Genomic DNA, 13,394 nt, shown 5'->3' on the forward strand with positions numbered 1-13,394 from the left:
CTTCCCTTCAGCCATCTGCAGCCAGCATGGGCTTTGCAGCAGGAAATAAATGCCATTTACCACTAGAAAAGGTACTTTTAAACTGGGAGACTGTAGGGAAGAAGCTAGACACCCCAGCTGGGGTCTGGAGCTTTGGAATTAGCCTGGGAAAGGGACAGATGAAGCTAATGCCATTTTGCCTCTGGAATGATTCACCCAGCTCACAGGGCTCCTGGAAAAACTGTCACTGGTAAAAGGTTTGTCTCATTAGGACACTGCAGCATGATAAATGTAGAAGAAGGGAGGTCATGAAGGGGACCTGAGCTTCCTGCTGAGGGTAGGGAGATATTTTACTAGATTTCCTGATGGTGGAATAACCAGGAGTTCCATATGATAAGGAGTGGTTTATCACTCCTGAAATTTCTGAGAGGACATGGAGGTGAGATTAGTTTGTACACGGAGACACAGAGCCACCTCATCACACATTAAAATAGTTTATTTTGGTTGCAAACCTGTAATTATCTTAAAACAAAATGACATCAGTGCCTGTTCACAAATACATAAAACAAAACAAAACAAAAAAAACCCCTAACCAAACAAAAATCCCCCAAAATAAAAAAGACAAGTTTGCCAAATAAGTTAATTTCCCCCCTCCCAGTATCAAAAGTGCAAAATAGGTACCTAGTTCTCAGTCCTACTTTTCAGGCTGTGCTTGTGTCCTGGCTCCTGGTTGCTCTGGGTGAAGGGCAGAGACAGGGGCAGGGATGAGTTTGGAAACAACCTCCACTCTGTGGCCTGTATCCCTTTGCCTCAGCTCTGAGCACTGTGCCATCACTCAGATCTCACTAGGAAAGTGCACTAGGACTGAATCTCATCAGTCTTTGGATTACAAATCACCACGTGTGGAACAGAATAGCTCAAATGTTTAGAAGATGATGGGGGTGATGGCTCATGGCTGCTGGGAGAGGGCACATCATGGGATAAGCAGCTCTGACTGTGGTCTCAAGACAGCAAACATCTGGAGTGCCAAGCTGGCACTGCAGCCAGCTAAACCAGAGGTCAGAGCAGCTTGACTTTTGCTTCAACCCAGGCAAAAGTTTCCATAAAAATCCAGGAGCTGTGCTCCTGTGCAGCGACAGCTGGCACAGGTGGACTGATGCAAGCACTCCCTTAGTTCAACTCTGGCTGAAAGGGGAGGTTACCTCTGCTAAAAACAAAATAAACCCAAAGATTCTGGCAGCGTGTAACATACACAATGGATGTGAAGGCCATAAAGCCTTCTCCCCTTCCTCAGGGTTGGGCTGAGTTCCCTTGCTATAGCATAACTAGGCACTTTTTCATGAGTTGAGGGTTTTCTCCCTTGTTTCTCATCAGCTGAAGAGACAGCAGAGATGCAGAGAACATTCTTCTGCTACTGCAAATGTTTAAGACATTATGTGGAGTCTTCTGCTGGGCTAAAATCTACTCCAGCCACATCCTGCATGGCAAGCTGTGGGAAAAGTGCAGGAATGCTGTGGTGATTGCTCCAGCCAGGTGGAAATAAAGTCTAGAAGCATCAGGCTGGTGTTTCACTCCTTCTCTGCTCTCTGTCAGTGCTGCCTGTGCACCTTCACAGGAGCTTCACAGGAGCTCCTGGGCAGGGAGAAGACCTCACCTTCCTTCCTTCCTTCCTTCCTTCCTTCCTTCCTTCCTTCCTTCCTTCCTTCCTTCCTTCCTTCCTTCCTTCCTTCCTTCCTTCCTTCCTTCCTTCCTTCCCTCTACTTTAGTGCCTCATTCTGCAGCCCAGAGTGCACTGGGCTGGAATTTACTAACCTCACATTGGGATCGTTTGTAGCATTGCAGCCTTTATTTGAACCATGTTTTACAGGGGATCTGAGGTACCTGTGGGGGTTGGAGCATGCCAGTCTGCTCTCAGGATGGGGAAATGCAATGAGGCAAGGCTTTAGGAGCAATTAGGGCATGTAGGGAGTAAAATGAATGGAGCATTCCCAGCTTCTGTGCAGGATTAGCAGCTAGCTCAGGGGGTGGCAGTTAATCCTATTGACTGGCTGCTCTGCTTAGATGGTAACTAAGGTGGCAAGGGCTGAGTCTGGAATTAACATCACATGTTCACTGAGTGCTCTGTGTTCCAAGCAAAGGCCACTGGCCCCTATCCCTGTGCTCTGGCAGTGCCAGAGCCTTATGGTGCCACAGGGCTCCAGATCCACAAAAGGATGAGGCCTGGGTGCCAGTGTCACCCCAGGAGCAGTGAAAAGGAAGAGCAAACCTCACAGGATTTCAGTCCTGGCCACAAAGAGAAGCCCTGCTGCCTTGCTTGATCACTTGAGGAGAGTTAAGGAGCCACAAGGCTGCTGCTTGTCTTCCCTCTGCCTTATCCAGCACCACCCTTTCCCTGTGGTGTTGGAAGCAGCTGTTGGGGGCACTACTACAGGAAAGCATAGTCCAAACCCAGGGCTGTGCAGCTGCTCTAGCTGTACACACCCCCATCGCTTCCAAAAGATTAAAGAAATACCCAAGCAAACAAACATGAAGCCAAGGGAGCAGCCTGAGTATGGAGAAATGGAGGTTTGGGGCAAGAAGGAAATGGGTGAGAGGCTGAAACCCAACATCTCAGCCCCTGACTAAACCAAAGGAGCTTCACACACACGCAACGGTCTGATGATACAGCACTTCTGGGGCAACATTTCAAGAATACAATCATTGAGGTTCCTCGATACAAAGGAAGGTTGGTTTGTACTACAGCTGGAAAAGTGTTTGCAAGGAGCCTGGGTGACTCCCTGGCAGCTACGTAGATTTTTACACATCTACTGGCTCATAGCAGCTCACGCCTACAATCTGAGGACGCAGGTAAAGTTATGGCTCTAGAATACATAGTCTAAAGTCGACAGAAGCAGAAAAGGCATCTGAAAAATCAATGTGACATTTAAATGGCTCAACACTTTGACAGTATTTTACGGCCATGCCCTTTCCCTCCCTGTTATGGTGGAACCATGACATGAGGAGCATGAAGCATGCAGATTGCCTACAAGGCTGCACCACGGGGAAGTCCCAGCTGAGGTTTGCTACAAGGGAGATCCTCCTGACTGGATTCTGCATCACTTACCATGGGGAAAGCCGACTGCCTGGTGGGAGGAGACCTTTTGGAAGGGCAGGGCCTGGAGGGTCTGCAGGGTCTTGCCAGAGTTACACCATGCACCATGGGCTAAGCACACGGGGACGGGGAGGGAGAACCGCGACCCGGCCTGCGTCGCTGGCTGCGGCCGGTCCGGACCCAGAAAAGTCATGGATTTCTTCAACCGAGGTAAAACGAGGTGACATGGGGGCGGCTCGGGAAGCAGAAGTGGCAGGACAAGAGGGGCAGAACAGACTTCTTGGCTCTTGGTTGTGTGATGTCCGAGCACACGGCGGGGCGGTGGAGGACACGTGGGAGCACTTGGCTGCGCTCCTGGGCTCCGGACGCGGGAGGGGTGTTCTGGTTGCCGACCCCAGGAGAGTTCACCTAAAACCTAAGGTCCATTTATCACGCTTGTTTTGAGTATTCCTGGAAAGAGCTGTCCCTTGTTATCTTCATAAAAAGTTTGTCCCCTTAGAATCTCTGTAAAATCCCTCAGTCTAGTGCGGGCCACGAGGGGATATAGAACCTCTGTAAGGAACCCTCTAGAAGGCGTTCCATCCAAAAGGACAATTTGTGTAATTTGTGTTTAATGGATCTAGATCCTGGGCTGCAGGAGGATTTCCCTCTGGCTTCCACATGTTGGGAAGCATCGTAATCCTTGCACGATCCCAGGGTTCCCCCCTCATCCCCTGATCTGTGAGGCTTAAAGAGGCAGAAATATTTCTTGTGGCCATTCAGAGCCAGGACATAGCCCGTGTAGTCACGCTCGAGGAAATGCTTGTCGTACTGGTTTGGGATGGGGGCTGCATCCTGTGCAAACTCCAGCAGATACTCCAGCCACTCTCGGTGCTTGTCCAGGCTGAGGAAGGAGAAGTGAAGAGAGCTGCTCCTGTGGGAAGAGCAGAGAAGACAGTGGGATTGGCACGTGTCCTGGGTCTGGCTGGAGTCCTACTCAACAGGTAAGGAATTGTCAACAAGGGTAGGGCTGTGCTGTGTTGCTGCAGCTCCTTTTTCAGCTCAGTGTATGCAGCACTGTTGTGCTTTCTGTTTGTCAAAACATGGGTACAGCTAAAGTGGCACCAGCAGCTGACCTCTTTGGCCACCATCACCAAGTCTGGCTGGGAACACCAAGTCTGGGTTTTTGGTGCCTCACTGCCACTGATGAGGGCAGAGGTTGCTTCACTCACCAGAAGCATTCACTCCAAGCAACGCAGCCAACCCCGCTCCTCACGTGTCACCAGAGCAGCATCACACAAATGATTAACACTGCAACAGAAGCCCGGGAGAAGGCCCAGCCTACCCTGTGAATGTGTAGACTTCCAGGGCGAACTTCTGGAGAAGGGGGGTTTTGGTGGAGTTGGACAGGATCAAGACGACGTTCATGTGCCCTGGCCTCAGGCGCACCAAGTTACTGGTGTAGTTGATGTCTGTTAGCTCAGTCACCTCAACAAAGCCCTTTTTGGGAATCCTGCTGCAATGAAAAGACTTGAGTGAAAGGGGGACAAGGGACTGGGAGCAACTGGGAATGGAGAAACTGAGTGCATATGCCAGCCCTTTATGCTGAGCCATCCCTGTGCCCGGTGGCAAAAGCCAGTGTAACTGGTGCAATGGCTTGGTCTGCACCTCCCTCAACCAGTGGGCCAGACCTTTACCTATCTCCTGAGGATGCTGTAATGGGCAAACTTGGTGGGAATTGTTTAATAAATAGGTTAGTGTCCCCCTGTCCTTGCTGGCTGGGTCCTGGCAGTGCACTGGTCCTCCCTCCTTGCCGTGCCTGCACTGCCCTGCACAACAACTGCACTATGTGAGCACTTCCCCACTCTTCATTAAACCTCCTTGCACAGGTGCTCCCTGAGTAACGTTTCTGCAGAAAACATTCTGGAGAAGTTAGAGGGAACCTGTTACTCTCTTTGCTGAAGCTCGCGTCGTTCTTCTCTGTCTTTGCAGCTGTTTCTTCTTTCCCCGAGGGTGGAGCATCCCTTGTGTCACTTGAATCACTGCAGAGGAAGGTGATTGTGTGTTTAAGGCCTTGGGGTTGGACTGAGGAGCTGTCCCTGAGGGCCTTTTGGTGTGCACTCACCTGAAAGCCTGAACAATAACGGTGCCAAAGAGAATGAAGAGTGCGGAGAAGAGCAGGGACAGGAGTGGCATCATTTCTCGCCTGAGGGGAAGATGTGCAAGCAGCAGTTAGGTCTGTGAGTTCAATTTTCTGCCTCAATTTCGGTTCCTGCCTACGTCAGATAACACTGTGTGCCTTCCCCAGAAACAGCTTGTTTCTTGGGTCTTCAAGATTTCTTGGGTCTTCAAGACCATCATGTTTTTGAGTGCCATCCTGCTCCCACCCAACAGGAGGCTACAATTGGATCTGTTTTAAAATAAGGTGACAGGGAAACAGTGAATACCAACAACAGATGCCCAATCCGTACCAGTTGCTGTGAAACAAACTGTCCCAGCAGTCTGAGATGTAGTCCAGCGTGGAGTAGAACCATCGGACAAGGAACATCTGTTCGAAAACAATGAAAAGCGAAAGACTAAATGACAAAACTGCTATGAAGAGCCCCAACAGGTTCAGAGTATGCCATGAGCTTCCTTCTGTAAGCAAGAAATCTTCTAAGAGTTTGGTCTCGTTATTTTAAAATATAAATAATGCCTCTGAACAACCACAATGGGACTGTCCACAAAGTTAACACAGATGTCAGGCAGCTGGGAAGGCTGTGCACTTACAGGAGCGAGCTCATCATTCAGGTCTGCCACGACAGTCTCTGATGAGAGAAGGCCAGGGTCTGTCCTCAGCTGGTCCAGGAGATCCAGGAGGATGAAATTGTCCTCTTTGCTGCCTTGCCAGGCCTCCTCCAAGGCTTTATAGGCAATCTTCCCTGCATTATTGCGTCTCTCCAGAATGACCACCTGGATGAGCCAAGAGCATGGTAGATGTCAGACAGAAAGGGGCTTTTGTTTTCTGCTAGACAGATGATTCATTTCGAACCACTGCCCAGAATCAAGTGTCAGATCAAGGTACAGCATCAATTAAATGACCGGCTAAGAGAAGAAGGGATTAAAAAAATAAAAGGAGACCCTCACAGCTGATCTTCCATGATACTTCTCCTCATCCATCAGCAAGGCGTCTGCAAATTCCGGCTGCCGATCGCTGTAGACGTGCACAAACTTCAGCGTGTCTTTTGTGTTGGCCACAGCAAAAGTCAAAAAGGCCTCATAAGCCTCGGCAAACTTCTCTCCTTCCCCAGTAAACAAGACCACGCAGTGCCTGGGTGACACGAGGTGCACAATTAAGAGCCAGTCTGGAGGTGAGAGGGAATGACCAATCCCTTTCCTCTTGCCAGAACAATCCCGATGAGCCAGAAACCTCTCTGACAGTTTGGATATTGAGCATGATCCACTGCAGTCACTGCTCTTTTCCCTCAGAATCAAACAAAAAGTGACTCTAGGAGCAGCCCCAGAGCCTTGGGAAACAAAACGGGGACACGTCACTTACTTCCGCTGACGGTGAGACTTCTTCACAGGACACAGCTCCTGGAACAGCCTTTGGCTGGTGAGTCTCGCCACCATGAGGAACTTATTCTGGGAAAGGAAGTCATCAATGAGCTGCTTCTTCATTTCTCGTGCCTGGCAAGGACCAAGACAGCAGAAGTCAGAAATGAGCAGGAAGAGGAGGGGAAAGCTGTTGGATATTCCTGGAGAAGGCTGCCAGCCCTTGTGTGTTGTGGTCTGGATAGCTGTTGGGATGGTGTTTGCAGGTAAAGAAGCAGGAAGGGCCTTTGTAAGGGTTCCACAGACATGTTTATTTCAGCCACATGCGGGGACAGTCCAGAGTCAGAAGCAAAAGGCCCTGGCCTGATCTGAGGGTCTGGGTTTTAAGTACATGGGGGTTCTGGGGCAGGGAAGAAGCGTCAAGGACCAATTACCAGGGGACAAGGGGGCAGCACACGGGTGGGATTAGGGCTTGGGAACCAACAGGGGAACAGAGTGGGAATGACCAAAAGACTGAGGGACAGGGAAGGCATGGGGTGTTCCAGGCAACAGAACAGGGGCACTTTGGCCTGATAGAACAGGGTTTGCTATGAGAGAAACCATTAGTGTTCCCCTAACTAGGGAATGCCTTTCAGGGTCTCCACACTTGTGGTCCCTCCCTGCAATCACCCAAGATGTTTTGAGGCCCCAAGACTGGGAAGTTACATGTGTCCCCCTCCCCAACAGGTTGAAGTACCCCAGGCTTCCTCCTAACACTCCCTCTCCTTCTCTAAAACCTAGGTTTAAGCTAAGAACAAGCACTCTTCCTCCAAACTGCACCACTAACCACCTCCTTGTGGCCAGCTTGGTCAGAAAAGCTCTGTGCCTGTCTTCCCCAAGCTCTTGGAAAGGGCTCTGAGTGATACCTGCACAACATCAGCGGGCCGGTCGATGTGCTCCTTGAAGATCATCATGGTGGGAGTGTAGACGTTGATGTTGTACTGGCTGGACAACTCCTCAGTGCCTCGGAGTCCGACGTACACGTACCCAAAGGACAGGTAATCTCGGTAGGCAAAGGCCGTCAGCTGGGTGAGAGGAAATCCCCAGCAGTGTTTATGTTACAGAGTAAACACTTCCTCCCACAAGTGCCTGTGGTGACTTTGCTCCAAGAACAGATCTCGCTGGTAGAATGCTGTCAGATGTGCTGTGAGAGGTACAAGCCCTTCCTCTCCCTCAGTGAACCAAATTTTGCATCCTCTTAGTCACTGTGCTGGGAGCCTCCATGGATTCACAGCTTTATTTACAGCCTGACATGTTGTAGGGAAGCAGGGACTTCTTAGGAAATGGGATTTTCGGTAACCCAAATTAGATATACCACAAACATCTCTCATTCCCAAAAAGGCTGTGCACCTCTGTCGCTGCTACCTCTGAAACACACCTGCACCTTCACGCCCATGAAGAGTAACTGTGCCAGGACAAAGAAACAGACTCCTAACAAAGCTGGTCACCTGGCCACATCATTTACAACCTGCACAAATCACCTTGCTCTCCTCAAACCAGTGAAGTCCAGAGGCATCAGACCACCTCTACTCACAGCAGTGGTGTGTTTTAATTTGGAACATCTGGATTTATAAGTCAATGATGAAGTGAGAGAAATGACATTACCTTGTATAACAATGGCACAACTGGCATGTGATCGAACAGCAGCACGTGGGGCTTGTTGTCTTTCCTCCAGTCAGACAGAAAACTGATGTAGTTTTTATCTGTAATCTTCAGATAGAAGCAGAACATTAATTTAACCTCTAAGCTGTCAGACACCAGCAACACTCTGCAATGAGGTGTCTAAACAAGGGCTGAGCCTGAAAAGGCTGTCCAGGTGTTGCAGGAAGCAGACTGTGGGTTGATCTTTCCAACATATATTCCTGATTAATGAGTGAATTAAAATCATCACTCTTGACCTCCCTCAGCCCTCTTAGTTATTGCAGCCTCTGTTGATGCCATTCCAAGTTAATGCCATCAGCACTGTTATATTCTCCTGTTTGTTGGGACCATATTGTTTATATATATATATAAAATGTGAAGCCAAGGGTTAAAAGGCACCTGAGTCCTCCATTAAACCTGCTCTGTTTCAGGTGTGATACCCCTCAGAAAGGACCTAAATGGCTGCAGTTACTGTAGAAGGGGAAATTATCCATATTTTTGGGGTGAGAAGTCCAATAAGTCCAATACCCAGAAGACAAGTCAAGAGTCCGTTGGGGAAGGCGATCCCTGGTAATGATCCCAAGGGAAAATGAGGTGAGGTGAACAAGGGCACAAGCAGAAGCCAGGTAGGTTATAGTGCTGTGGGGGCTGACCCAGCCACATCGCAGGAGCAGTGGGTGTTTTAGGACTCTGTCAAAAATCACCAGAAGGCTGAAATACAGCAATATTTTATCAGTTAGGAGGTTTTACTTATGACTTTGAAAAGGCTCATGTTGCCAGCTCGTTTCAAAGGTCTGAAGGAAAACTGGACAAAACAAGCAGGACTTTGTGTCAGTGAGTTTTAGCAGATGTGACCTATGAGGTAGCAAGTAGACCCTAACTTGCTGGATGAAATGCTGAGAAAACAGGAGAGAAGTACAATACAGCAGGTTCATGTCCTAGGGATAGCTTGGGTAGAGCCCTGGCAGCTGTGGGGTGTCACAGCTGGGGTCAGCCACCACTAGAATCACTGGTGTGATCATGTAGTAGCAGGATCAGCTCTTTTCAAGGAGAAGTAGTGCAGAGCTACGGGGTGCAAACGCTTCTGACAGCTCCAGGGTTTGGAGCTTTGTGACACAGATGAGCTTGGAGCCCAAATTAAACAGATTAGCCACTGAAACAGCCAATGACAGAGGGATCTCCAAGCAGAGGGGAGCACCAGCATCCACCCCTGCTAGAACCTACCTTTTCAACAAGATTCCCTGGCAGAAGGTTCTCCACGAATTGCCGCAGGTTCTCGCGAATGACAGCGTTGTGGAAGAAGGTTATTTTACCATTGATGAGCCCCAGCAGGGTGGGAGTGCTGTGGGCACCCAGATGATGGGCGAGGCGCCGTTCGTACCCCGCGTGAACGACGCCGATTCCTGCTCCTGGAAAAGGAGAGCACGGGGTTCACCTGTAAGATCCCCAGCAACCCAAACGCCCAGTGGAAAACTGATGACCTGGTCCTTTTCCCAGCACCCTGCTTTGGAGTTAGGAATGTTTGGGAGAGCATTAGGATAAAACCCTGAGGCAATCCACAGCTTCTAAACTGGGTCACACAAACCTGAAGGCAAACCAATGCAGCCTTACCGAGCGAGGAACGCACACCCAACCCCAAAAACCTCATCCTTACCCAAAGCCTCCAATTCCTGAGCAACCTCCTTCCACACGGGCTCGATGTGGATGCAGCTGAAGCACCAGTCTGAGGTAATTTTAATGAGGTAAGGTTTCTTGAAACTATCCGGCACGATTTCATTGATATAGTGGGAAAAGTGGAGCAAATACTTCTCGTCGGAGGTGTCACGCCTCTCAGAATTGAAAGGGAAATGGAAGAAGGATTCATCAAAATAGAAGCCATCGTGGAAGCGGTGGAACTGGCGATGCTGCTGCTGAGAGAAGCCCTGGCTTTCCCCAGCATCTCCGTAGCGATCGAAGTTTGCCCTCTTTTCCTCGTTGGAGAGGATCTGGAAAGCAAATGATGGAAAAATGATTGCCTGAAACCATGGGGGGAACTGCCCTGATTGTAATCCCTCAGTAAATAATGTAAGGAACGTGCACCCTCTGCTGCACATCAGATGGAGAAATATTTTGGAAGAAAGAAATCAGGAGAAATATTTTGGAAAAAGGAAGCATGATATCCTTCTTAGGCTCTTAGGTAAAAAACCCTCAAAGCCCAAAGAAAAGGAGCCCCTAAATCCAGATTGCTGTACCCACTTCTGTCACCAAGAGCTCCTTGGGTCTGAAAATCTTGTGCTCTGAGCACAAACACTCTTTTCTGGAGTGGCTTTTGCTGGTGTCTCTTCGAATGGGGAGGGTTCAGAAAGTGCCAAAAGCTTCACTGAAGGCAGAAGCCCTGCAAAGAACTGCATTTTTTAGCAGGGAAATAAGGACTTATTTTTATTTCCATGGGCTTGGAAACTGCCACAAACTGGAGCAACCAAGTTCCAGAATGTGCAAATAACTACTGCTAAGAATAATTTGAGGTGACCAAATTCCTGTGATGATGAACATTGCTTACATCACCTCAAAATGCTTTTATGTATGTGTGACACAGTCAAGACGCTGCCCAGCCAGGCAGGGCTTGGGGAATACCCACTCCTTCCTCCTCTGAGGCTTTTTAGGCACAAGAGGGGAGACCTGTAGCCAAGTAGAAACCAGTAGAAAGTAGAAAGCAGCAGAAACCATGCTGGTGACCCCAGTGGCTCTGTCAACAAAGCTGAGGAAATTTTTTGGGTGGGTAATGTCCACCTCCACAGAGTTAAGCACCCTTCCCACATAGAAATACACTGGGTAAACACAAAGCCATGCACGGAAAACTAAGGTCACTTAATGTTAACGACAGCAGGAGTTTACAGGAAGCATGTGTTACCTCGTAGGCCTTGCTAATCTGGATGAATTTGTCCTCTGCTCCCGGGTCCTTGTTTTTGTCAGGGTGCCTATGGGGCAGAACCAGAGGAAAAGGGGTCAGTGGTAGAGCTGTTGGTCTCTGTTTGGAGGTGAGAAGGACATGAGGAGAGAGGGCGTGCAGCGACATCTCCAATGCTGAGATCAGATTTATACCCAGCATGTGCTGTCCCTGTCCAAACCCCATCCCAAAGTGCAGCACTGGCATGTATGCTGTGTGCCTGTGGACCTGTCCCTCTGTCTGCTCCATCCCTAGCAGCCTGAGCCCAGGATGCAAGAGCATGCCTCCTTCCTAGCAATGACTCCCTTGGCTGCTGCCCTACATAACTACTGGGTTCTTCCTTGAATCACCTCCTGCCATGGCCTCGGGGATGTCTCACACAGAACAACATGGGCTCTAAAAGCTGCAGGTAAGCCTACTTTATTCATTTTATTTCCAAGCCGTAAGCCTGCCCCTCACCCCACACCAACTGTGTGAGGAGCATGACGTTTGTGCATCCAACACGTTTCCCTTGCACAGCACAGGGACTGAACAGCCCTTGCACATTGAGGTATCAAGCTGACACTTCAATGCTCGCGTATTAGAAGTTCCCAGGGAGAAATTTTTCTCCCCACAGCCAGACTCCAAGAGAACATTTCCCCCATCACTTGACTCTGGGAGAACTTTCCCCCTGCAGCCAGATTCCGGGAGAACTTTTCTCCCTGTATCCTGATTCTGGGAGAACTTTTTCCCTTTCTAACCGGACTCTGGAAGAACTTCTTTCCTGCTGCCAAACTCTGCGAGAACTTCCCCCCCAGCCGTAGCCAGACTCCGGGAGAATTTTCCCTCCCCAGCCAGACTCCGGGAGAACTTTCCCCCCTGTAGCCTGATTCTGGGAGAACTTTCTCCCGTCGTAAGCAGACTCTGAGTAAACTTCTTTCCCCGCAGCCAGACTCCAGAGGGTTTTACAGCACGTAGCGCTGGCAAGGAGCATCTCCGTGTGCCGGGCTGCCTACCGGCCTGCGAAGAAGCCGGGACTCGCAGCCAGGCGAGGCTGCTCGTGCCACCGCGGGGCCTGGCGCTGTCACCGAACCGGGATGCGCTCCCTGGGCCGGGAGCAAGGGCAGCACGTACCATTCCCGGGCGAGCCGCTTGTAGGCCTTCTTGATGTCGGCCTGGCTGGAGCTCCGGCCGACCCCCAGCACGCGGTACGGGTCGAATTCCCCCGGCGCGGCCGCTCCCAGCGCCGGCAGCAGCAGGAGGAGCAGGAGGCAGGCGGCCCGTCCCGGCTCCATGGCGCGGCGGGGCCCGCGGGCGCAGGGAGCGGACGTGCCGCCCTCCCGCACCGAGCGCCGCCGCTTCCGGCGCGCCCGCCCGCCGTCCCCATGGAGACCGAGCGCTTCCGGGGAACCGGGGCTGCCGCGGCCGCACGCTCCGAGGTGAGGCCCTGCGGGACCGCGCACGGCGGCTCAGGAGCTGTGGCACTGCCGTGGGATGGGTTTGGAATGGGGATGGTGGCAGAGAGGAGCGCCAGGCGTGTCGGGGGGGGGGATTGTCCCGCTCTGCTCCGCGCAGCGGAGGCCTGAGCTGAGATACTGAGGGCAGGTGTGGGCACCGCAGCATAAGAAAGGTATTAAGGTGTTAGAAAGCGTCCGGAGGAGGGCAGTGAAGTTGGTGAAGGGCCTTGAGGGGAGGAGGAGCGGCTGAGGACTCTTGGTCTGTTCAGCATGGAGGAGACCGAGAGGAGACTTTCCAGTTCCAGTTCCAGCTTCCTCTGAGGGGAGGATGAGACAACACTCATCTCTGCTCTGTGACAGTGACAGCACCCGAGGGAATGGCCTAAAGCTGTGTCAGGGGACGTTTCGGTTGGACGTTAGGAAAAGGTTCTTCCCCCAGAGGGTGGTCGAGCGCTGAACAGGCTCCCCAGGGAATGGGCACAGCACCGAGCATTTGGGCAACACTTCTGGGCACATGATGTGACTCTTGGGGTGTCCTGTGCAGGACCAGGACTTGGACTCGATGATCCGTGTGAGTCCCTTCCAACTTAGCACGTTCTGTGATTCTGTCTTGGTTTTTTGTTAACTTGTGTTTATCTAAAGTCAGACTTCCCTCCTGTCTCGTGCTCTGGCAGTGAGGAGGTTCGCATTGGGAGGGAGCACAAGATAGGACAAGGTGACCTGAACTGGCCAAAGGGATATTCCACACCACAGAATGCCCAGTATATAA

At 50.8% G+C, this 13,394-nt stretch overlaps 1 protein-coding gene across 1 annotated transcript; it reads right to left on the reverse strand.

Annotated features, from left to right (window-relative positions):
* Positions 1-6: 6 nt before the first annotated feature.
* DNAJC16 (DnaJ heat shock protein family (Hsp40) member C16) lies at positions 7-12,463 on the reverse strand. The gene is made up of 14 exons (XM_062507677.1): positions 12,303-12,463; positions 11,154-11,220; positions 9,918-10,248; positions 9,488-9,672; positions 8,228-8,332; positions 7,489-7,647; positions 6,588-6,718; positions 6,176-6,359; positions 5,819-6,001; positions 5,521-5,597; positions 5,175-5,255; positions 4,993-5,091; positions 4,395-4,565; positions 7-3,983 (listed from the first exon to the last, which is right to left on the reverse strand). Exons 1-14 carry the CDS (start codon positions 12,461-12,463, stop codon positions 3,587-3,589), a joined length of 2,331 nt encoding a protein of 776 aa, XP_062363661.1. The 3' UTR covers positions 7-3,586.
* Positions 12,464-13,394: the final 931 nt, after the last annotated feature.

This window comes from Cinclus cinclus, chromosome 23 (assembly GCF_963662255.1).
Source record: "Cinclus cinclus chromosome 23, bCinCin1.1, whole genome shotgun sequence".
In the NCBI taxonomy this organism is placed as follows: Eukaryota; Metazoa; Chordata; class Aves; order Passeriformes; family Cinclidae; genus Cinclus; species Cinclus cinclus.

Coding starts and splice junctions, on each gene's coding strand:
- DNAJC16 (XM_062507677.1), bottom strand. CDS start 12,463: ATGGAGCCGGGACGGGCCGCCTGCCTCCTGCTCCTCCTGCTGCTGCCG. Junction 8,333..9,487: donor CAGGGAATCTTGTTGAAAAG/GTAGGTTCTAGC, acceptor TTCTATCTGAAG/ATTACAGATAAAAACTACAT. Junction 6,002..6,175: donor AGTATCATGGAAGATCAGCT/GTGAGGGTCTCC, acceptor TGGCTCATCCAG/GTGGTCATTCTGGAGAGACG.